This window comes from Ursus americanus, chromosome 9 (genome assembly GCF_024610735.1).
Source record: "Ursus americanus isolate L20-20 chromosome 9, mUrsAme1.1.p, whole genome shotgun sequence".
NCBI lineage: Eukaryota > Metazoa > Chordata > Mammalia > Carnivora > Ursidae > Ursus > Ursus americanus.
Genome location: NC_142135.1, coordinates 1,573,230 through 1,598,928, shown reverse-complemented (window position 1 = coordinate 1,598,928; position 25,699 = coordinate 1,573,230). Strand labels below are relative to the sequence as shown.

General features: G+C 53.2%; 1 protein-coding gene across 1 annotated transcript; it reads left to right on the top strand.

Annotated features, from left to right (window-relative positions):
* Positions 1-14,116: 14,116 nt before the first annotated feature.
* LOC123796470 (glycosyl-phosphatidylinositol-anchored molecule-like protein) lies at positions 14,117-24,376 on the top strand. Its single transcript, XM_045803955.2, has 3 exons — positions 14,117-14,180; positions 14,674-14,781; positions 24,081-24,376. Exons 1-3 carry the CDS (start codon positions 14,117-14,119, stop codon positions 24,374-24,376), a joined length of 468 nt encoding a protein of 155 aa, XP_045659911.2.
* Positions 24,377-25,699: the final 1,323 nt, after the last annotated feature.

Here is a 25,699-nt window from a genome sequence, read left to right as displayed (position 1 = left end):
GGCACTCTTGGGGAGGCTGCAGGCATCTGCACAGTAGACCAGACATCCGGCCGCATGTGGCCTAGGAGCCAGGAAGCTGTGGTTGGATCTTCCCTAGGCTGCTGAGTCCAGGAAAGCATCCCCACGCACAGCCGAACCAGAGACCTCCCCACCAAGGGAGCCCTGTCTCCCGAAGCGGCCACGGCCGGGCAGGCCTGGGTTGGAGACCTCAGGGTCTGGTCTGAGCTCTGGCAGTGCTGCTTTGTAGCTGGAGGGCCGAGCGTGGCGCTGAGGCTTAGGTCTCCCGAGGTGGGTTTGGGGGGGCTTCCTCCAGGCTGGCCCTGAGGGTCAAACAGTGTTTGGGCGGGAAATGCTGTTTCACCTATAAAGTCTGGCCATCATCCCAGAGCTCTCAGAGCCCAGAATTCTCCAGGAAAGGTGTGTCAACACAGGCATCATGACCTCTGGGAAGGGGGAAAATGTCACGAAGACTGCGACCCTCAGCACCATTAGCTGGAAGGACTGATCCAAGGGTATGGAGGGTCCAGGGACCTGAAGCAAAAAGGAATCATCCAGGGGGATATGAGACAGAAAGAAAGGTGGGGGGGAAGAGAGGGGCACCCACCAGAAGAGGAGGAGCACAGTGGGCAGGAGGGGAGCCCCTCAGGGGTGCACTGGTGAGAGCTGAAGGAGCAGCTGAGCGCGTGCCTAAGTTTACTGCCAATTACACGCGTACAGAAGACACGTAGCACGCCAGTCACAAAGAACAGTGAGACACGCAGTACTCCTCGCGGCCCCTCCGCCACGGCCAACAGTGAGCCCAGAGTGCCTTGCTGGGCTCTCCTGCAGCACAAGGGAAGCACCCGTTCTGACCCCAGGGCTGACTGGTATTTGTGTCCATATCGAAGGGTAAGAGGACATGGAACAACAGAGACGTCACATGTCGGGCTCACTCATCAGCGCTGTCAGGGAATTCTCTGTGCGAGTGGATAATGGTTTTCAAATTCTAGAAGACTACCTCCCCCATTTTTGGGCCACTCGCAGCGCGAACAGCCACAGACAATCACTTCTGCGTGATCAGCGTTTCTCTGCCACTTTCTGAAGTGTAAATAATCCACAAAATGATATGTTGAGACATGCTTTTCTCTGATAATCTGCTGATTTCGTGGTGTGGACCGTCCCCTGGCTGACCTCTGCTGCCAGTGCAGCGCCACCGGGCGCTGAGTGGGGAAGAGGCGCACAGCGGCCCCGCCACGTCGTGGCCCCACCGCCAGCCACAGCGGGCAGAGCCCCCGCAAGAGACTAGATGACGGTCACATGTGGCAAAATAATCGGAGATGGTCAGTTCTGAGTATCACCTTTGTTGTAATATGATCTATGAAATTGCAAGGTGATATAATTTAACTTGACATATGACCGTCCTTAATGAAAGCTCCCCAAATTCTTGCTCCTAGAAAGCCTGTTTCCTCTTTACATGGTGTGCCAATTACTAAAAATAGCTCAGCTCTAGAGGCCCCGCGCCTGGCTCTGCAGACCCCGCTTCCCAGGCCGGTGCCGCCATGCGAGGCTCCGCCGCTAGGGGCGCCAGACGGAGCGGGCGGCGCAGCGGGGAGGGAGGGACGTGCTCCTTCCTCTGCGCTTCCAGCCTGGCGGCCCCGCGGGACTCTCCTCTCCGCCGCTGTCCACCCCGCTGCCGGTTTTTTCAGTGCAAAGCTTCGTCGCGCAGGGTGTGTGTCCAGCCTGTCCCTCCCCCAGCCCCGAGAACCCCCGCCCGGATTCACCCCTCCTCAGGGTCCGGGTCCAGCCCGTCCCTCCCCCAGCCCCGAGACCCCCTCCCGGATTCACCCCTCCGCAGGGTCCGGGTCCAGCCCGTCCCTCCCCCAGCCCCGAGAACCCCCTCCCGGATTCACCCCTCCGCAGGGTCCGGGTCCAGCCCGGCCCTCCCGCAGCCCCGAGACCCCCACCCGGATTCACCCCTCCGCAGGAGTCTTCGGAGGAGTTCCATGGGGCCACCCACTCCTTGGAGCTTTTAATTTTTACTAATCCCAGCTTCTTCACTTTAACTCCAGCGCCAGGAGCGTAAACTCCCTGGGCTAATGGTGTTTCCCTCCTGTAGGGGGTGGCAGCCTGAAGGCCAATCTAGCAGCTTGTTTTTATAGGACCTGTGAGCTAAAAACAGCCTTTTATATATTTAGATGCTGGGGGAGCTGGAAGAATCTTTTGTGGAAGTTGTGTGAAATACATCTAAATTCTAACAAGATCTCTGACCCCTTTGTAAACCATGCAAAAACCAAATAACACTTTGATCTGAATCAGTTCCCTCCTGCCATTGGTATCCAGTTTTGTCTTACTTCCTTTGACCTTCCAAATAAGGAATTATCCTTGTGCTACCCAGTTGAGGTTTGCTTTGATTACCCACATGTCTTAGTCCTCTCATGTCGCTGCAACAAAATGAGGACGGAGTGGGTTGAACAACAGATCTCTTTCCCACAGGCCTGGAGGCTGGAGTCTGAAGTCCAGGTGCCTGCTGACTCAGGTTCTGGTGTGCACCTGCTTCCTGGCCTGCAGACAGCCCCCTTCTTCAGGTGGCAGGGAGCCAGCTCTCTGGTGTCTCGCCTTCTAAAGATACTGATTCCTTTGGCTCAGGGCCCCACCTTATGACCTCATGGCACCTTAATTACTCCCTTAATCCAAATACAGTCACACATGACATTAAGATGTCAACATATGAATTTTCGAGGCACCACAGCTCAGTTCATAACACCACATATTAAAATCACTTTTCATGATACTTTCTGTCTGTGACTGTCCTCTCCTTAAAGAATGTTTACTGGGTATTCCTTTAGTAATGACTGATCAGTGGGGAGCCATTTCAGGTTTGTTTGTTTTATCAGAAAATATCTTTTTAAGTATTCAATTACAGGCTAATTTCTGATTATTTTCTCTTTCGCTTTGGAAGTAAGAATGCCTCATATTCTGACTTCCATATTAAAGTTGGGGTCCACACAAAGTATAATTGCTCTTCTGTTTTAAACGTACCTTTTCTCCTGGGCAGCTTTTAATACTTCCCGTTGGTTTTGAAATCCTGAAGTTTTACTCTGAATGTGTCTCAGTGCAGATCAGTTGTGATTGCTTGATCTATCTCTGTCTTAAATCAGTTTTGAAAACTCACCTGTTACTTTTTGTTTTAATATTGCCTGTGTTCTATTCTGACTCCCTCTGGAATTCTGCCTAATTCTGTGTTAGACTTTCTCCTCTTTCCACATGTTCTACGCTCTTCTTTGTATCTTCAATCACTTTCTATCTCTGGGCTGCATCGTAATAACCGTTCCGCTGGGATTGCACTTTTGTATTCTCCCTGTATGTGTAACCTGTTGTTTATCCCTCAAGTTTGTACATTCTGTGCTTATTTTTCTCATTTCTGGAGGTTCTCTTTAAGTTTTGTTCCTTCCTTCCTTCCTTTTCTTTCTTTCTTGTGTGTGTGTGGCCCACCTAATATTTCTTCACTCTAACTTGTTCTTTCCTCATGAGAAAGCAAGGATCCTGAAGGCAGCTGCCAGCTCCAGAATGCTGAATACATATTGTCGTGATTCAGTTTCTTTTTCCCTTACTTCTTTCTTGATTTTGTCTATGAAATGTTCAAAATTGGCATGGCATACAATTGAAAACTATTTTAAATATTTTTTATTCAACATTTTCAAGTTTTATAATAGGAGGGTTTTAAGCTATCTATTGAGGCATATTGTCAGGTAAAATTTCTATACTCCTTATGTTCTCCTTGTATAATACGGCTGAGCTTTCTACGTTACTTCTGGTTGTAGTTACAACAGTGTACTAGTCCATGTATGTGAGGTTTTCGAGGTTTAATGGGCAAACATTCAGTGTGTCACCATAAAGAATGATGTCGTTTTAGGATTCGGGAGGTAACTTTTATTAAATGACTGAAATTCTCTTCTATTCCAGATTGTTAGCAAATCATCGGTGAATGTTGACGGTCATAGGGTTCTTACCCCGGACTCTCTGAAGAGAGTGCGCGACGCCCTGTGGAAGGATGGAACCGTTCTCACCTTGCCGGAGGAAGCCGCGCTGGCTCAGAACCTATCCATTACTTTACTTCGCTCGGCCTTGGTCAGCTCACACTTATCTCTCGTTCATAATTATGTCGCCCCCCGGCTTTCTTGGGCCGTTCTTCTCTCGTGGTGGTGTCCGTTCCGTAAAGACGAGGAGGTGGTAGGAGGTTTCTAAGTGCTTGGGACAGAATGACGTTTCAGACAGGTGGACGTGCTTGTTCGAAGACGCAGAGGCTGCAGAGAGCCTGTGTGTTCAGGAAGGTGCCAGCAGCTGCACGTGTATCGATCAGGAGAGAGGACCCTGGAAGCCTCCGACCGGCAAGGTTTGAAGCCTCGACTCCCGAGCTCCTCCCGTGGGCCCTTGTGTGACGCCCCGAGTCCGGCCGTCGGAGGACAGGGACTGGGAGCTCGTGGAGCTTCAGAGAGATTTGTTCCCCTTGGAAGACTGCTTTCTAGACTCAAGGTGGACCCTCAGCCTCTCTTTCTTCCAGGTCTGAAAGCCGACACCTAGGTGCTAGGACTCGCGGGCGCGCGTATCCCGGCGTGGGGGCTTCGGCCACCTCGCAGCGATGCTGCCTTGCCGGAGCCAACACCCCCACCCCCCCGGCCTGCGCTCCCAGTAGCAGCGGCACTCAGCGAGGAGCGTCTACCTGGCCCTGCTGCCGGCTCCCTGACCCAAGTTCCCGATGTTGGACGGATGCACAGACCGGTGAGCCCACACACCTGTGCCAGGTGTTGGGCCAAGTCCAAGTTCATTCTACAGAATTCCTCATGTTCCGTCTCCCAGAGTCCGGGCAGAGGAGCCCAGCGAGAGCAGCCGTGGTGCCGCCCCCATCGGACCAGGGCTGTCCCTGGGATGCCTTCCCCCCACCCCATGCTGAGGGGTCCTTCACTCCTGGGTGTCTCACGCCCAGATCGTCCTGTCTTCCCACTGGCCCGGGGTCCTCCCAAGGCCAGGAGCATCCGAGCACTGCTCTCCTCGGGGGACGCTCGGGCTCCCCTCCACCAAGTCGGAAGCCCTCAAAGGCCAAGGGGAGGAGAGCGGGGCAGCAATACACAGTGTTACAAGGCTTGTGTTCAAAGAGAAACACTCGTGAACGAGATCGCGGTCAGAGGCTTTGGACTTGCTCCAATGCAAGCTGCGGGCCATGGCCAACGGGACTTGGTCCCCACCCAGCTACCCTAAGGTCCCTCGAAAGTCAGACCTGAGTTCACCAGCGGAAAACGAGTTTAATGCAACAGGTTCCGAGCACGCGCAGCCAGTCCGCTTGCTCTGTGCCGTGGTGCAGAAGGCAGGGCCCGAGGCGTGCTCTGCGGCTCACGGCAGCCTGAGGCCCCCGCACCCAGAGGAGAGCGTCAGGAAGAGCACCAGCCAGGCACTGCTGCTCCCCGAGGCGCTCGCGCTCCCGCCTTGTCTGTACCCTGGCTCTGGGAGGTCCGGCCCCCCTGTGTTACATAACACCCCACGGCAGCACCTTATGTACAGAAAAGGCATAGGCTTTAAGAGGACAAAGGACTTGACTATCCGATCCAACGATTCCTCTACAGGACAATACTTGGAGCACTGCTTTGAAACGTAGAAGAGACGTGGGTATACTCCTAAGAGCAAATACAGACAGAGAGAAAGGAATCGTGTGAATTGAAAGCAGCGCCCAAAGCACTTCCTGTCTGTACCTGTCCAACCCTGACCTTCTGGTGCCCCCCGCAGCCCGGTCCCAGGGCCGTGGTTAGAGGCCCCGTCCGTCTAGGAGGGAGTCAGGAGACAACACCGAGGAGGAACGGGGCAGGCCTTTGTGTTAGGAGCTGCTATTGTGGCTAGGGGTTGCCTTGCCTACAGAGTGGCCATGAGATGCACCCCCCTCCCCGACCCCGCACCCCCTTCCCCAGCCCTGGCCTGTGCATGCCTACCGGGAACCTGGGGCAGGGCTCTCCCTGTGGGAACGTACAGGCTCCTAGGCCTCAGCATCTCGCTACCAGGGAGCACAGGCCTTGGTAACCACGGGACACACAAGGGAGCTGGACCCTTCCCTATCCGGGCCTTTGCCAGGGGCAGCATGGCTCAGCACTGGCTGCGGGGCACTCTTCTGGCCTCACCGCATCTGCAGTTCCTCGTGCCCATCACCTCTCCCTAGGAGCTTCTTGAGGTCTGCGTGGGGCGAGCGTGAGTCCTAAGCCTCCACTCTGCACCCCACACATTTCCGGGAACGTGGGCGGGACCGCCGGAAGTGGCTGCCAGGCTGCATCTGAATTCCCCAGCCCTGACCACGCCACCGCTGGGTGGTGCTGGGCCTCCGGACGCCTCTGGGGTGGGGACGGCTTCGTGTGGCCAGAAGTTCTGGGGTGATTTATATGCGGCAGAGCGATGGTCTCCAAACATTTTAACAGCACACACATTCCTTCCAGAATACATGGTAAGCCCACACCCGATTATGTAGCTCTCTTGTCAAAGCTATTCTCCGCGGGACAGGTGAAATCATTAAAACTTCATTCTTCACTTAAAAATGAATGCAAATAGCGACGCATGGGTGGCTCAGTCGGATGAACGTCCGACTCCTGGTTTCGGCTCAGGGTGATGTCCGGGTCCTAAGATCGGCCTGGCGTTGGGCTCCACGCTCAGTGGGGAGTCTGCTTGGGACTCTTTCTCCCTCTGCCCCTCCCCCTGCAGGGGCACCTATCTCTCTCTCTCTCTCTCTCTCTCCTCATAGATAAATAATTTTGTGTAAAAATGGATACAAATAATCCCCTACTACGTTCTTCCTGCACCCCACTATTTCCCCTTGGCCAACTCTTGGCGGTCTGGTCTTCCATGACTTGGTCTCCTCGGCCACCCGCTTTCAGTCCTGATGGTCTCAGGACCTTGCTCTCCCGTTTTTTAAAGGTCACTTTTATATTAGCTATTCCCTGTTGAGACAATCTGGACAGACCCCGATTCCTGTTGTATGTACGGACCCGCCTGTGAAGCCCAGCATGAGCTGAGATACTTACTCACGGCAACAGAAGAACAAAAATCAACACCCTGGTTACAGTTTGCCTCCCCGGTGCAGGCGAAACTGTTCTCCATCTCACATACGTGACACCTCAGTGCTGCGGCTGAAAGGAGAAATAAAAACAACGTGGAAAGTTCCAGTCTCCTGTCCTACCAGATGAACACCCACCACCCTGTCCCTCCTCCAAGGAGGACAAAACCAGTGGGTCGCAAGTCCCTTGTCTTCTCTCCTGGACTTCCCTCCTCCTCCCCCCGGGCTGTGCCTCACTCACACACCCACACTCAGACACATGGCACGGACATGTACACACACAGACACGCACCAGTGCACCCAGACCCCCATACCCCCAGCCTGCGCACCCACACCTGCCCTCAAGAGCACCCTCCCCACACTCACACACACACTCACACACAGACACACACACTCAGACACTCACGTGCACACAGACACGTGAACGCACACACTCTCACGTGCACACACCCTCACACACGCTCACGCACTTACACATACAGAGAAACACACTCACGGACACACACACACACACTGACCCACACACTTGGCATCTCACCTCCAACGGCTCAGCAGATTTGCCATCTGCTCTCCCGGGCCCTTCCTGCTCACCTTCCTGGGCCAGCGACACCCTCCTCGACCCCTCTAGGCCCTGAGTTCTGACCCCTGTACAGTAGCCCACTGTTGGGGCTGTATCAGGGCAGGACCCGCTCCCGGGAGAGAAGCTGGTTACCCTCTCACAGCTGTTTCAGGTCTATGAGATAGCCTTGCAAGATCCCATGACGACCAGGCCAGGCTTGGCTCCCAGCCTGACATCTCCCAGGAAGGCAATCTGAGGGGACACTGAGGAGACAGCAGGGTGCTAGGGAAGAAACCAGGATTCCAGCCACTCCTGCCTGCTCTTGGTGGGGGAGCCCCAAGATGAGAGGCTCTCGCATTACGTGTCCAAATCCACAGGCTGCTCTCCTGACCCTCTCTTGCTCCCTGATGCCCGGGCTTTCAACAGGCATGTTGAAAGAGGCCGCGGCAGTGTCCATTACGGGTGGCCCACCACGTCTGCCGACACATTCTGGCCTGCTGTCTTCTCCCAGTCAGGAGGCTGAGGGGCCCAGACTTACCTTGTTTTCCAGACATGGTGCCATTTGTCTCCACCCGTGGCAGGTCCACGACCAGGAGCAAAGCAAGGAGGATCGTCATTTCCAGCCGTGCCTGGCCCTGGACACAAGGAGTGGGGCCACGTGCTCAGCTCCGTGGCTCCAGGATTAGGCCTGACTCTCTATGAGCGCACCCCCATGGGTCCAGGGGAGGCAGCATGGTCTCTCGGGGAGGGTGCACACCTACTGGCCCACCCCCTACTCTGGTAACCCAATTTATGCCCGACCATCCATGCCAACCAGATCCCAGGTCCAGCGCCACTCACCCTCGCCCTGACCCCAACCACTCCAGGCCCCACTTCCTGACACCAACCCCGCCCATACCCCACCCCACTCACTACAGCAACTGAGCCTAGGCCTGGCCCTATGTGCCCACACACCAGTTAATAGGCGAGGTAAGCCATGGACATTTATTGAAATGATCGGTATCTTTGGTGTGAACTCCTTTAGAGACACTCTCTGTTATGATTGTTACGTATGTTAATCATAATACACAGTGGGCTGGTCTTTATGTGATGTGTTGTCCCGGTTCTTTTTAATATTTCTTTGGATAGTTCAATTTTGTATTTTTGTTTCAGTTTTACCTTATACTTAGATCTCTTGGAACAGCTTTCTTTCTCCGCATTTTCCTATTTAAGTATTTACTTCCTAGTTGTCACTTTTCAGCGGTGCCCTTTCTTTCCCGCTGATCACCATGATTAATAATGGCCGTTTTGTGTAACCAGTGAGCCTGTTCTCCTTTCCTCTCTCTGCTTATCTCATTCTTTAGTTTCATTATCTCTGCCTCATCCCAACAGACAGAGGAAGACAGAGGATTTAGCCCTCCGTAGTCGGAGCTTGGGGCCACCACTCCCAAAAGGAAGCATTGCCGAAATGAAAGCCAACCACATTTCTTAGCCCCTCGGAGAACTGAGGTCACAGAAGCGACAGTCCCAAATCCGGCAAGCCAGGTGGACCCCGACAGGCCACCGGAAACACGCTTACCCGGAGCCGAACCTGCTGGGGCTGTACAGCGGTAGGAGCTCGTACATGTAATTTTGACCACGTGCTGCAGGCTGGGTGTGAACAGCAGTCCTCGGGAGTCTCCTGCTCTCACAAGAGTCCACATCCAGCCCCCAGCACTTGACCACCAAGCCCTTTCTTTTTCTTTTGGAAAGAAAGCAGCTGAAAGCGCCAAAAACACACCCTCCATCTAGGAGCAATGCGCAGGAAAGATGGGAGATGTTCTAACAGGAGACAAAAACGAGGACACTCAATGATGTGAAACCTAAGGGAACTAGAGCTACAGCAAACATTACACGGAGTCAACTCCCACGGCTTGGTAACATGGATCCTCACACTCAAGGCCTCCTTACAGCAGCTCCTCTGAACCAGCTCCACACATCCAGCTTCCAACCGGAAACCTAAGGCGTGCCAAACGCCAAGAAAACGGTTTGAAGAGGGAAAGCAAGCATGAGGACAAGACCTATATAACAGCGACGTCACGGTCATCAGAGAGGCATGTGACAGAACTAGGACTGGGACACGAAGAGCACCAGTGGAAAAAGCAGATGGCACGTGAGAACAGGTAGGCAACGTGAGCATAGAGACGAAAACTCTGAGAGTCAAATGGAAATGCTACAAGCCAAAACCAGTGTGGCAGAGATGTGGAATGCTGCAGACGGTGCAGCAATGGACTCGACATACTCGTGGAAAGACTCAGTGAGCTTGAAGACAGGTCAGTAGAACGCTCCCCAGCCAAAACACAAAGACAAAAAATGATGAGAAAACAGAATAGAATATCCAAGAACTGTGGGAAGGTGTTTTTAAGTAACATACAGGTAGCTGAAAGACAAAAAGGAGGAGGAGAGAACAGCACAGAAAGAATTGCCTGAAATATCAATGGCTAAGGGCTTTCCAATGCTACTGACAGACATCACTGGGAAGACTCTGGAAGCTTAGAGAACACAACGGGTACCAGCACCAAAACGAACAAAGGGGAGAGCGCACGCACACACACACACACACACACACACATACACACAGACAAATTACCTACACCTAGGCATGTTCAAACCACAGAAAATCAAACAGAAAACTTTAAGGAACCTGTGCAAAGGAACAATAAGGGGGAATTACAGTGAAACCTCACAGCAGAAACCATGCAAGCAAAGGGAGCATAATAAACATGTCAAGCGTTGGAAGACAAATCCTGCCCACATAGAATTCTGTACGTGGAGGAATTATCCTTCAACGTACAGCAGAACATAGTTTTGAAAGAGTATGTAACACGTAACATACACTTTGTCCACTAATGACTTCAACTTTCTTTTAGTGTCAAGTCTACAATGAAATATATCCAACATGTTTGCCATATAAAATACCATCGTGTCTCAAATATCCAAATAAATAGAAACTAAAGTATACAATAAAAAGAACTGCGAGGAAGATCTTGATATATTTATCGGCACGTTCTATACCTCCACACGTTTTTAAATACCACAGATGCACTGAGAGTGTTGACGCTCCCTGCACATCAACAGAGAGAACAGCTCCTCAGGGAGGGTCAGCATCCACCAGCCACCTGCACGCGCCTCTGGGCTCCTCTCCCCACCTGCGTCTGCATCCCCGCCCGGCAGGGCAGGGCCCCAAGCTACTACACCCAGGGACTGGGGAGCAGTAGGCGTCTCCCTGCACGAAGTCTTCATCACTCGTTACTTCGTCTTGTGGGAAGTCCTCCCGCCTGCTCTCCATCAGGCCGTGCTCTTCCAGGACAGCCAGGTCCTGGGTCTGCCTCCACCTGGAGCCCACCCGAGGTCCCTGTGCCCCCAGATGCTTCTCCTTGTATATTCGTTGACCCCGAGCTCAAGAGCAACTTGGGGAAAGTGCCTGAACATTGTCTATCCAGATATTCCCTGCTCCTACCAGCCTCTGGACAAACGTGGGGGGATGGGGGCGACCACAGTGTGGAAGATGCCAGAAGCTCACTTGCGCAGAGGCCATAGTACGACCCAGGAAACTTCTGCCACCCCCTCCCCTCCCCTCCCTATGGAATCAGGTGACCCCAAAGTGTGGGTGGGGGAGGGGCCCCCCCACAGCTGAGCCCAGACCCTGGCACTCTGCTCCAGGATGGCCCCCCAGGCACCGGGCAGTGCTGCTCTTGCGGCGCGGTCTCGCCAGGTGGCTTGGAGGTTTCGTGTCCAAAAGCACTCGAGAAACTCAGAGTACCTCTACCTGAATACCGGCACCAAGCAAGAAGTGAGTCCCAGGGGAAATGGAGGAACGAGTCCTGTTTGCAAATTCACACCCTTGCAACCCTCACAGCCGCCTCCCCAAGCACTCTCAGCAGAAGATGGAAAGTATTTGGGACAGCGTGGTAATGACGAGGTGACAAAACACAGCCCAACATGGAGGGCCCCAAGGGCCGCGGAAGGAAAGGCAGGCTGCACCGGTATTTGTTAGGAAAGGTCCGAGGGCTGGCAGCCCAGGGTCTCGTTTCCATATTGGAAACTGAGAAAGGGGCATCAAATTCAGCCCGAAGAAAGAGCCTGAGAGGAGGAAGCGCGGAGCCAGGGGAGAGGCGTTTGGGGAGGGCTCCGGGTGGGGCCGAGACCCCAGGGCAGAGGGACGCCCGCCCCGCCCAGAACCTTCTGGAACCCAACTCAACAGCCCTCTCCTCTCCCTTCCCAGAGACACCCAACCTCCTGTCAGTGAACTCGCGTGCCGCTGGGCCTGGGAGGTAAGCCCCCAGAACTTTCTGGAACCTACCTGCGCCTCCTGGCTCTGTGAGGGCGGGGCCTTCGATGCCTGCCTAACCTTCCGGAATCCCTAAAATCTGAGAGTGCGCGTGCGCGCACACGCACACGCGCACGCGCACGCGCAGAGCCTGACGGGATTTGGGCGCGCCCGCGGAGACGCCCTCGGGGACGCGCTCCTGCTGTGGCAAGCGAGACTGCGGTGCGGAGGGTTCTGCCGCTCACCTGCTGCCGTTGTGCTTCCGAAGCCCGCTGTGTGCTGTGCCCACGACCTCAGGCCGCTCCAGCCCAGGGTTCCAGAAGGTTCTCTGTGGTCCTCGTGGGTCGTGTGCGGACGGTGGGCTCAGGGAGCCGGCAGGCAGGGCGGAGTGGGAAGGGGCAGAGGCGGGGGAGGCGGTGGAGGCCTGGGGCGGGAGGCGGGCCGTCCCCACCGCCTTGAGGGGCTGCCATTGGCCGGGGGGAGGTGGGGGGGGACGGATCTCGCAGGGTGGGGACAGCAGCGGGAAGGCGGCCCCCCCTCCCACAGGGGCTCTCGCACAGACAGCAGCCCCCCACGTCAGCCAGGTGCTCCCCCCACACAGGCGGTTCTCCCCTCCCACAGGGGCTCCCCGAGACTGGCAACCTCTCCTCCTTAAACTATTGCTCCCACTCCCAGACAGGCAGCCACCTCTCCTCAGCCAGGTGCTGCCCCCCAGACAGGCAGGCCCTCCCCTCAGCCAGGTTCTCCTCCCTCCAACAGGTGGCCAGCCTCCCTCAGGCAGGTGTTCCCCCCCAGTCAACAATCCCTCCCTGTAGCCAGTTGGTCCCACCAGACAGGTTGCCACGCCCCCTCAGCCAGGTGACCCCCACTTGGACAGGCGGCCCCCTCTCAGCAGGTGCTCACCCCACCCCCACCCCCCCCACCCGGTGACCAGCGGCCCCTTTCTCAGGCAGATGTTTCCCCCTAGACAGGTGGCCCCCACTCAGCAGGTGCTCCCCTACCCAGACAGGCAGGATGCTCCCCCGACAGTCGGTGCCCCCCTCAGCCAGGGATACCCCTTCAGACAGGTGGCCAACCCCCCCCCCAGGAAGGTGGCTCCCCCACCTCCCCCTCAGGAATGTGTCCCCCACCCCACTCTCTGCCACCTCAGTCAGGTGCTTCCCCTCAGGCAGGCACCCACTCCCAACCTCAGACCCTCACCCCTCCCTGTACACAGCAGTCCTCCACTCTCAGGCACGTGGCCTTCCTCACCCTCAGGGAGCCACCCTCGTCAGGCAGGTGCCAGGCTCCTCCTCACTCCGGCTCCCCCTCCAAGCAGGCGACACCGCCTCTCCCATGCAGGGACACGTGACCCTGAGCGCTGATGAGTGATCCTGGCCCTGAAAAGGCATGTGGGGCATCCAGGGAGACAAGCTGCCGGGGCAGGGGCGGCGGTTTCCCAAGGACCCTGGACACAGAGTTGGGGGTGCAGGCGGGGCCCCATGGGAATATAGCACAGAGGCAGGCACTGGCTGGTGCCTGGGGGGCCATCCTGGAGGAGAGTGCCAAGATCTGGACTCAGCTGTTGGGGGGCCCCCCCGATCTGTGGCCTGCACTTCGGGGCCACCTGATTCCGCAGAGGTGGGGTGGGCGGCAGAATGTTCCTGGGGGACACTGTGGCCCGTGTGCAAGTGAGGTTTCTGGCATCTTCCACACTGTAGTCATCCCCTTCCCCTCATGTTTGTCTACACACTGGTGGGAGCAAGAAATACCCGGAAGGACAATGTTCTGGCACTTTCCCCAGGTTGCTCTGGGGATTGACGAGTACATGAGAAGAAGCATCTGGGGGCACAGGGACCTAGGATGAGCTCCAGGTGGAGGCGGCCAGGACCTGGCTGACTTGCTGAGCTCTGCCTGACGGAGAGCAGGCAGCATGACTTCCTGCACGATGAAGGCACCAGTGGCGAAACCTTCGTGCTGGGAAAGGCCTGCCCCCAGTCCTTGGGTGGAGCCCCTGCTGGGCGGGGATGCAGGTGCAGGTGGGGAGAGGAGCCGAGAGGTGCGTGCAGGTGGCTGGTGCACGCTGACCCTCCCCAAGGAGCCGTGCTCTCTGCTCACGTGGGCCCTGCAGACACACATCGTGTGAGGGGCGCTCTGTAGACATGCAGCCTGCTGACATGTAGCCTCTGTCTCCTCACCTACAGGCTCAAGTTCCTGCAGAATGATGCTTCTCTGTGCCTTGCTCCTAGCCATCGGCTGGCCTTGGGTCAACGATGGAAATGGACACTGTAAGTATAGGTCCCTCTGGATGTCTGGGAGGCGATAAGAATTTACTGTGTCATCCAGGGTCAGAGAAAGGGTTGGAGTGCAGTCGCTGTCACCTTAGCCAGCAGAGATCTTCGTCGTCAGTGCAGTCGATGGGCACAGGGTGGGTTTGGAAGCATCCCGGAGCTAGGAGAGGGTCAGAAGCGGTTTCTAGATGTGGCCCTTCCTCACCTGGAGTGGGCAGGAGTGGCTGAGTCCAGCGACATCTGGGAGGCCGCTGGCCTTTTATGACTGTCGGGCGTCCTTGGACAGCTGAAGCTTATCTGCAGAGCGCAGGGTTCCCTCACTTGGCCTCTGGGAACAGGAAATCTCCTGGCTTCTGCGCAGAAGGGAATCCTGCCTATAGCAGAGCATCCTTTAAGGCAGGGGGAAGGGGTGAGCTCTCAGGGGAGGTTGCAGCTGGCTGGGAACAGGGTGGAAAATGCTGGCGCCTGATGCTGCTTAGTCTTCTCTCAGGGCCCTATCATATGAAATGCTACAACTGTTGGAGCGTCAACAGCTTCTATTGTTCGGAAATTACAGCGTGTCCTGTACATCTGAGGCGTTGTCTGATAGTCTCTGCTCGTAAGTACCTGTCTGTCTCTCATCCACCTTGTGATTTAGTCATTCTCAGGGAGCAGGTCCAATCTGTTTTCTCTGCACCCAGCACCATGGCCCTTGGCCCTCTCTGCCCCCATCCTGGGAGCACCTCGCAGGCACTAGGCTCAGCCCCAGGAGAGGGCCACGTGCACCGTCTTGGAGAGCGCCATCATCTGCAGGGTCGGGCTGCAGTGTCCGCATGTCCTGAGATGTCTCCAGGGGTCGGGGACAGTTGCACCTCTAGGTCCCCATCCCCCGTCAGGCCTTGTTCATGTGTGTTGACACTCCTGGGTAACCTGGGTGAGTCCTCGGGGCCCATTTGATCTGGTCGTCTTGGCAGAAGGCTTCCAGCTAAGCAGACCCAAGAAATGGACATACCATGGACTTGTCAGGGCAACGCCTACTTCTCACAGAAGCCAAGGTCAAGTGTGGGCTCAGGCAGAAAGGTCGGGTAGAGCGTGACCATTCAGGATGCTCTTGCCCCTCACGCAGAGGCTCTCGTGCCCTGAGAAAGGTGTCCCGCTCCCCGGGGCCCTTCCCTGAAGAACGTGACAGCCAGAGGCCAGCGACCACTCGACTACCCGGGGAGGCTGCAACCAGAGCAGGTGCTGTGAAGGGAGGCAGAGGCCTTGTCTGGGGCCCTGCTCAGGGCCTGTCCTCCCGCCCCTGTTCTTCCCCAGCGTCCCTCTGCCTCTTCACATGCCATTCTGTGCTCCGAGCACCCTGCAAAATAGTCCTCTTACTGCCACCTCTTGGTTGTACCAGCAGCCGTACCCTGTGGGCATGTGCCCACTTGGGACTCGGGCAGGAGCTAGGATCTCTCCTCCGTTCCTGCAGGGGGCACCTGTCGTGTGCAGGTCTCGGCCTCTCAGTATGCGGTGATGTGGCTGGAATGGCCCTCGTGGTTCTTAATACGATTGCAAGATGCCCTCAGCAGTAACCATCAGGAAGCTTTGAAACGACAGGGCTAGTCACTTACAAGTCTGGAGCTTACGAGGTGCTCCTGGAGGCACCCGGTGTCGTCCTGGGTAGTAGAGAGAGAGAGAGAGAGGGCATGGGCTGGGGTTTCTGCTTTTATTGGGGTCAAGGGTGGGGGCCCAGGGTTTCTTGGGCCCATCTTTCATTGGCGAATTTAAAACATGCGAGTAGGAATTGGAAGCGTGGGAAGAGGAAACACAGGACACCCAAGTGGTCACCTATGGAAACCAACCCAGATCCCTAAAGCAGACGAGCCTCAGTGGGCGGTGGTGGCCGGGTGCCGGCTCCTGATCGCGTCCAGTGGCTGGTGACTTGTTTACTCCAGATAGCTGCCTTCGAAGTGGATGGCTGAGCAGTCAGAGCTCGTCAGGCACTTGCGTTACCAAAGGAAAAACGCCCCACCATCAGGGCCTCACTGCAGTCCCTCTGGGAGACCTGGATGGGGTGTGCGTTGCCACGTCGGGGTGACTGCTCCTGAAGGGGGCTGGGGACTCTGTTTCCAAGCACCTCACCCTCTATGGCTCTGGGGTAGACTTGGCCCGGAGAGAACTCGCCTGAGGTCTGGAGGGCTGAGGTGAAGCCGAGACCGTTGCTCTGGAAGGTCACTGTGGTTTTACCCAGTGGTGGATACCAGGGGACTCCAGCCTCTCCTCCCTTTATCCTGCTGCGTGTCCATCCCATCATCCCCATTGCTGGGCCTTTGACCAAGAGCCGTTCCTAAGAGCGCCGCCGTTGCTTGGCTGCTGGCCTGCAGAGGCAGCAGGGGTGGGCGCGAGCACGTCAGACCTCTCTGGAAGCGTTCTCTCTGCGTGGGCCAGACTGGAGGGCAGAGGAGCATGGCGTTGATGTTTTCCTGCCAAGTGGGCTCTTCCCCCCGGCCTCAGCTCCAAGTAGTAGACCTGGTTCTGGACTGCCCTTCCGATCGCCAGCCTGCCCTTGATACACGCCTGTCTCTCAGCGCCTCCCCCAGTCGTGGAAGCTAGAACACGTGGATTTAATAACTGACCCCCGTAGGGCTTCAGGGGCTCAGTTTTCCTGAGTGACCCTGGTGGATACCGAGACAAAGAATTGACAAGGGCCTTCGGAAGGCTGGAATGCTTTCATATTTTCCCCTCAGGATATTTGCCGACATCTGGGGTTGTGCAAGTAAACAGAACACCTCTTTGGAAAACTTCTGAACCTCAGAGACTGAGCTTCGACCCACACTCAAATTCAGTGATGTCCCAGCAGATGGACAGACACAGTCCCCAGAAGACAACAGAGACGCCAGACAGAGTTCCACACACATATGCCCACGTGATTTTGGGCAACGACACAAACACAGTTGGTGGGGAGAGATAGCCTCTTCAACTTGATCGGGCAAAATGAACCTTGACCTGAACCTCAAATCGTATTCAAAAATTACCCCCGAAGGATCATGGGCTAAACGTAAAAGGTAAAATCTACAACGTTTAGAAAAAGAAAGCCCAGAGGAGAAAACCGTTGGCATCTGTGGCTGGGCAAAGAGGGTCTAGCCTTGATGCCAAAGCATGACCAATAAGGGAATTGGTGACATGGGACGTCCACCAATGACAAATATTTCTGCGTGGAAGGCCCTGTTCAGAGGATGGAAAGGCAGGCTACAGACCAGGAGGAAAAGCACGCAAACCACATATCCCACAAAAGACTGACGTCTTGAGCGTATCCAGAACTCTCACAAGTCAACAGCAAAAATGCAGCCAATCTGCTAGAACAGGCCGAAGACGTGAAGAGGGATTTGACCGATGTGGATTCACACGTAGCAGGGAAACCCATGAACAGATTTTCAACATCGTTGGCCACTGGGAAAATGAAAATTGACAAACACAGTTGTTACCATGGATCGGAGTGGCCAAAGTGAGAAAGAGTGGCCACTGCAAAGGCTGGCCAGGATGGTGAGGAAACCAGATTTTCATACACTGCCAGCGACAGTAAGAACTGGGGCAGCCAAGATGGGGACCACAGTCCAGTGTCTTAAAAACTAAACACGCAGCTACCATACATCCCCAAAATTGCACTTCTGGGGGCTTTCGCCAGAGTAATTAAATAAAAACAATGCATGGTTGTTTATACCAGATCAATTTGTAACACGTCACCCCCGGAATCATCCTGGAAGTTCTTCAGTGAGTAAAGGGTAAAGAAACCATGGTACATCCACCCCGTGGGTATTTCTCAGCAGTAAAAAGAGCAGATCTTGATACATCAACCTGAATGAAGGTCTGGGGAGTGACACTGCAGGAGAAAGAGCCAACTCCTAGGTGACAGTCCATGGTCCCTATTAGAGGCCATTCTTGAACTTTAGAGAGGTGGAGCCCAGATTAGTTTTGAGCACAGGGGGAGGAGCGGTCCCTGGCTGGGCATTTGGGTGGAAAAGCCGTCAGTGCATCCATAGGAGGGGACGATTGTGGTGATAAAACTGTTCTTTCTCCTTCCTATTTTGAAAGCCAGTGCCCTGGTTGTGATGGTGTACTATGGTCTTGCAAGATGTTACCACTGGAAGTGACTGAGTAAAGCTACGCAGGATCTTTCTGTATTTCCTGCAAGTGCTTTGAATATACAGTTGTCAAAAGTAAAACGTTTAACGGAAAAGGAATTTAAAATCTAACATACCATTTACGTTAACATTTAAATGGCTACACTTAGAAACCCAAGACTTTCCAAGTACACAGAAATTAATATATTCTGCTTAACAGAGGCATGCTTTAAAATGAGAATTCAGGGACGCCTGGGTGGCTCAGTTAAGCAGCTGCCTTCGGCTCAGGTCATGATCTCAGGGTCCTGGGATCGAGTCCACGTCGGGCTCTTCTCAGCGAGGAGTCTGCTTCTCCCTCTGCCTGTCGCTCCCCCTGCTTGTGTGTGCGCGCGCGCTCTCTCCCTCTCTCCTCACAAATACGTAAAAACTTTAAAAAAAAAACTTTTTTAAATGCTGAAGTAAAATGAGAACGTAGTAGCTTCTGGGTGGCTCGATCAGTTAAGGATCTGCCTTTCGTTCAGGTCATGATCTCAGGGTCTTGGGATCGAGTCCCACTATGGGCTCCCTGCTCAGCGGGGAGCCTGCTTCTCCCTCTCCTCCCTACCCGTGCTGTCACTCTGTCTCTGTCTCTCTGTCTCTCAAATAAATAATCAAAATCTTTAAAAAATAATAAATAAAATAAAATAAAATGAACGAAAAAAGGTTGCGAATGAACTATCGAACGTGGTATACGACTTAAATATTGGCGCAAGAAAACTCTTCTGCCCACACCAAGGCAAAGGGAACATTAACACAAGAGCGTTACTTGCGTGAAGAGCAACACTGTATGGAGTGGAAGGGGTAAGAAATCCTGGAAGAAACCACCGTGTAAATGCACCCACTCCCAATAACAGGATGAAGATACACCCAGAATAAGCCTGCATAGAATTTAGGAGCGGTAGGTAGACCCACAGTCACGGCGTGATTGTCGTGAACACAGCTCTCCCCGTAGCTTCTAGGCGCCAGACCAAGGAGACAGAACGTACGCAGCTGTACGTACACCTGCGGTGGATGAAGTCTTTCTGCAAAGGATCAGAGAGCAAACGTGTTCAGCGTCGTAAGCCCTGTAGTCCTGGTGCAGGTACCCAGCACCGCCCGTGAGGAGGAGGAAGCAGCCGCAGAGGGTGAGGACGCATAGGGATCGTCCCTACGGCCCAACAGATCTTGACTGCTAGACGCAGCTGGTGGACTGGGCTTGTCCCGCGGGCTCTTGTTTGCCAGCCTCTGCTACAGAAGGTCTGAACGACGCCACTTACAGACGAAGAATAATCCTTACTTATACAGCAGCAGAGCCACACGTGAGCGAGTACGTGTTTCACTAGGTCGCTGATGACGTTTGCAGTACTGCGCTCATGCCAGGACGGTATGCAGTCATCTACGTGTGCCAAAGGACTGAAAGTATTCAGAGTTCCTTTTCTGTTACGGTGGAATTAAACCAGAAATCATGACTCAGGAAAGAACCGGGAAATGCTCCACTTCTTCGGAATTATTACCGATCACCAAAAGAGAAGCCACCATGGAAATTAGGAAATACTGAGGTCTCAACAATTAGGAAGCTATAACATGGGAAGAACGAGTGGAGAGCAGCTACCGCAGTGCTGAGAGCCAAATACGGAACCCTCCCGGCATCTAGCGAGGAGAGAAAGGGGGAAAAGGCCCCAGGCTTCCAGTCAGGAAGGTCAGAGGAATAGGAAATCCACCCAAAGCAATGAGGAAAGACATGTAAAGAGGATAGCAGCAATCCTTGAGATAGGAAGGGAAAACAAAACAAAACACAAAAGATAAAATCCCCACAGAGCCAATAGCTGATTCTTTGGAAGGATTCATAGTACTGGAAAAAACAGAGTAGGAGAAATCAAAGACAGAAACATACAATTCATAATTTCATTATCAGAAATGAGAAGGGAGGCATCCATGAGACAGTACAGACCTTGTATAGATAATAAGAGCCCATTATGAATCACCTTCTTGTGATCGATTTGAGCTGCGTGATGAAATGAACGGTACCTTGAAAAACCACATTTTAACTATATCTGACCCACGGTGACATCGTAAAGCTGAAGTGTCCCGAGTCCTTTCTGGAAAACCTCCCCAACTAGAGAGTGCTTCTCTGGCAAATTCCCCACTAGCTTTATGGGAGAAATCAGCCCAATCTTACACAAATGCTTCCAGAGAATAAGCAAGGAGGATTGCTCCCCAACACATTCCTGATGACGCCTGACCCTAACCCAAAAACCCAGCAAAGACGTTGGAAGAATGGAAATCACAGACGATCCTCTCTGAGGACTAGAGATGCAAAAATACTGGCCAAATCGGAACCAATAGAATCCTACTGCAGATAAGTTATCCCCCAACCAATGAATTGCAGTATCCTGCACGGGATCCCGGAACAGGAAAAGAACGTTAAGGAAAAATGAATGAAATCTGAACAAGGTGTGGAGTTGAGTTAATAAGAATTTATCAGCGGTCGCTCATTGTGTGGGACAAATGTGCCACAGGGCAGTAAGTAATGAGAAACAAGAGGGGACTGGGTGTGAGTTGTGTAGAACACACACACACACATTCGGGCAGTGGCCTGGATACTCAAAAGTCAGTTCCAAAAAATCCCATTGTATTTTTTGCACAACAACAAATTCAAAATGAAATTTTCAAGAAAACCATAGCATTTTAAAAATCACCACAATACCCAGAAAGGAATGCAACCAGATCTCTGCAAGATTTCCACGTCAAAACAGCGAAATTGCCTTTGAAATGGAAGACTTCCATAAAAGGATACACCAAGCTCATGGAGGGTGAAACGCCGCCGTAGAGGTAAGATGGCTGTTCTCCCCAAATTAATCTAAAACTTCCATGAAATTCCAGTCCGAGTTTCAGCATGTCAATGTGTGTGTGTCTGTGTGTGTGTGCAAGTTGATTCCAAATATGGGAATGTTTATGGAAATATGAAGGGCTAGGAACGTCCAAGGCAATGTTGTGGAGGAGGAGAAAAGCTGGAGGACTTGCACTCTTAACTCTCAAGATTACTTACATCATTTCGTCAATTCGGACAGTCTGATGTTGGTGTCAAAAGATTGAAAGATGGACCTACAGAGGTGAGAAGAGATCTCACATGTGTCTAGTTACGTGATTTCTGGCAACGCTGGCCCTGCAGGTATTGGAGAACGATGCTTGTCTGCACTCACCACTGGTGGGTAGCTGAGATCTTATTCGCCGTATCTACTTGACGCAAAAGAAGCAGCTTCAGGTGCTTCGTGGATCTCCATGTGAATACTGAAAGAGCAAGGGGCTACTAGGTATTTATCCAAAGAATACAAACATAGTAATTTGAAGGGGCACATGCATGCTAATGTGTACAGCAGCAGTGTCCACACTACCCAAAATATGGAAAGCGCCCAGATGAATGGATAAAGAAGGTATGTGGGGGGGGGGTGCATACACGCGGAAATGGAATGTCACTCGACCTTCAAAAAGAATGAAATCCTGCCATTTGCAATGACATGGATGCAACTAGAGGGTATTACGCAAAACGAAATAAGTCAGGGAAGGACAAATGCCATATGATCTCACTCGTATGTGGAGTTTAAGAAACAAAACAGATGAGTGTAGGGGAGGGGAAGGAAAAATAAAATAAGATGAAAGCAGAGAGGGAGGCTACCATAAGAGACTCTTAATTGTAGGAGACAAACCGAGGGTTCCTGGAGGGGCGTTGGGGTGCTGGGGTAACTGGGTAATGGGCATTAAGGAGGCCACTTGCTGTAACGAGCACTGGTTGTTGTGTGCAACTGATGAATCATTAAACTGTACCTCTGGAAGTAATAAAACGGTGTATGTTACCTAAAGTGCATTTAAAGAGAAAAAAATTTTAAGGATGTTAGTTGAAAGATGCTTTCTAAAGTAAATACATACATAAATAAAAGAACATAGGCGTTTTTCCTGGAAGGGAAATGTAGAAGAATGTCTGTGTCCTTGGATAATTACGAATTTAAGAAAACTGAACAGTATAGAGCTGGTCGCGTGGGGAAAGTGGCAAATGGGATTACATAAAAATTCACAACTTCTCCCCCTGAGAAGATTCTGAGAAGACTGTGAAAACGATGCCGTAGATGAAGAGAAGCAGTTCAGGACACTGTCTGCTCAGGGGCTCGCGTTCAGTACGTAGAATGAACTTCATCCTAAAATCAGCGACTGAGCGAGCAGAGCAGACCACTGGATAGAAGTTCGAGCAAGAAGGCTTGAAGGCTGTTTACCAGACAAGGATATCCAAATGGGTACTAAATATGCGAAAAGATGCTCAACATCACCGTCATTGGTGGAAACGCAACTCAAAGCCATGATACGGAAAGCCCAAAAGGAACGATTAAACATTCACAGACGACCACTCGTGTGTGGCAAGACTCTGAAGCGTCCGTGCCTTTGGGGTGTAAACAGGTACCGCCGGTCTGGAAAGCTCTTCAGCGGCATCCGCTAAAGCCACGCATACGCATGTTAGGGACTGTAAAGCACTCACACCCGCTCACCTCAAGATGAGGACAAGAATATTCCTTGCAGCACCGTTTGGGGATAGACAACAGCCGGAAACGATCCTGACGTCCATCAGCCATCAACCGAGGAATATTCATCCGTGGAAAAGCATACGACTAGGAGGGTAGACGGAATGCAGCAAGGGGCCACAGCAGGGGTGGAGTTCCCAAACACAAAGTAGAGAAAAGAAGCCAGACACCAAAACAAGGCAGGATTTCCTGATCACCAAGTTCAACAACAGACAAAATTAACGTACAGGCTCTGAATCGAGGCACTTCTTATCCTTGGCCTCGGCTGCTTATAGTGCCTGATGGAGGAACAGAAGCAGGAAACGAGGGTTTTCATCCAGTTCTGTTCCTGGAACTTGATGTCGGCTATATGGGCGTGAGCGCTTCATGAAAATCCACTCAGCATTCGGCTTACGGTTATGCACTGTGCAGCACGGCACTGAGCTTTCAGAGACCCTTTGCATGGCAAATAAAGAAAAGCAAGTGACTGGAGCCAGTGGTTCGTTCCTTCTCTTTAACCCCAGAGCCGTGAATGGATACATCAACTGTGGCAAGTTCCAGGGAGAAAGTATCGTGCAAACACTAGGGTCACCGGGGGAGCAGAAGTCATGAATGAGGGCCAAGGAATTGAACTCAAGGACTCTGGAAGGAGGCCTCAGATGGAGCTTGCTTCAGTGGGGTCGGCTGGCCGAGGCTGTTGGGTGTGCCCACCAGTGAAGGTAATCACAGCAGTTGTGGGACCGTCCATGGGACAGAGCGTCCAGTCTGCCCTGGGGAGCAGGTTGGCATTAAGCGTGCAGGGACATTTCTGTGTGGGGCCAGGAGCTGGGAACGTCTGGCCGAGGGGCCACTCCAACTGCAGAAAATCAGCTGAGGGCCACCCTTTCAGGGGCACTCCACTTCAGGGGCTCTGTGATCCTGTGGGACATAAGCAATTATGGGGACAAATAATGAACAGGGCATTTCGTGTGTACAGCTATGTGCCAAGGTGCCATCCTACTATTTAGGGAGAGCCGGAGGCAGAGGTGAGGTGGCAGTGTAGACAGAAAAAGATCTCCCGAAGTTGTTCATGGGGGAACCAGACCCTCTGGTGGCCTTACTTGCTCATCAGTGAAGAATTCTAGGCAACATGGTAGCATTTGCCGACGTGGACGGTGGGCATGGAGCCAGTTTGTACTGGGTGCGGTGTGCTTCGATAGTTGTAGCAGAAAACCTGACATCAATGATTATCATGTCTACTTTTCTAGGTTTGAATGAGCGGGAAGTACTTGTGTACAAGAACTGTACAAACAACTGCACCTTTCTATATCCATCCGAAGTACCTGCTGAAGCCCCAAGATCCAAATTTTTCAGAACCAATAGTTTCTATTTTGTTCGTTGTTGTGGCACGATTAATTGCAATGAAGGAGGACCTCTTGATCTGGAGAGGGATTTCGTACCCGAGTATACAATTGAGGAACGTATATCAGGGACGGTGCGATTGGGGGCGTCAACATTTTTCCTGAGTGTTGCCTCCCTCCTTGTCAGCAATACGCTGACATGAGAAGCCCTCTTGGGGGGTCTGAGCTCTCCCCCCATTCCTCAGAGCAAGTTCACTGTCCTTTCCTCCCTTGTGAGCCGGGGACCCTGACCCACAGGGCTCCCAGTTGGCGGGTTACCCCTTTCCTGCTCATTTCAAGAGAGAAATAAAGCATATCGTTGTTTGGGTACTGCTTGCCCAGAGATTTCTTTGTGGTTTTGGCATTTGATCTGTTTGTTCCTCTTTAGACATCATCTCACAAGTAGACCGAAGCCTCTCATCACGTTAGCATACAGAGGTCGAGTCTTTGAATGAAAAGCAGAACATTTACAGGGGACAGTGCACCTGTTGGCCAAAAGAGGAATCCCAGCTACGCCCAGGCCCCAGGCACCTGGGGCCACCTGAGGCCCCATGCTTCCGGTCTCAGCTCGGGATGATGGATGCAGGAGGCTGCTTGGCGATAAGGTGGCACGTGGACAACAGGCATCTGACGTTAGAGACTGTGCCCGGTGCCTTTGTGTGGGTCGGTCAGACAAGTCCTGCATGAACCGGAGTCCTCCATCAAAATGGCACCTGTCTTCACCCCAGGGAGAGAAGGTTTCCTCAGATGCTCACATCTGAGAAGGGCGAGGGGCTTAGAGCCAGCTGGGGAGCGCCTTGAAATGGCAGGGAGACTCGGGGCCGCTGCTGTCATTTTCATTGCACACGTGGTCCGTGTCACAAAAGAGATGTGAAGGGCACAGAAGAGCTACAGCTTCATTTGCCCTGGTTCTCTCCTCCTCCTCGAAACCTGATTTTAAATTAGATAAAATTCACATAACAGAAAGTTTATCATTTCAAAGAGTGTAATTCAGTGTTTTCTAGTATATTCACCATGCCGTGCAGCCGTCACAGCTGCATCACCATCTAATTCCAGAACATTCTGAGCCCGAGGGGAAACCCTGCTCCACCAAACAGCCCGTCACTCTAGGACCTCTCTCGCAAGGTAGGCACATATTTCTGCGAGAAAGGGAAAGAGTGCTTGCAAACAGAGTGAGGCTTCACGTCAGCAGCGGTGAGGCTGTCAGCCCTGCGCTCCCCCAGGGCACCACGACAGCGGGCGACACCAACCTGTACTTCCCTGCTTCCGCCAGGGTGCTCAGATTAGGACCAGTCACGAGGCTGGTCCCGTCTCAGTCTTTCCTCTTCTAGAAACTATAGATCACCGCAAACGTGTAAGAAAGAAGATGCATGCCTGGGCTGGCAGAAAGGACAGACATCTTCAAACCCCAGAACCGCGTAGAATGACGGGCAAGGGAGCAGCCAGCACGGCAGCCCGCGGGGGTCGGGGTGGGTCCGCTTCTGTGG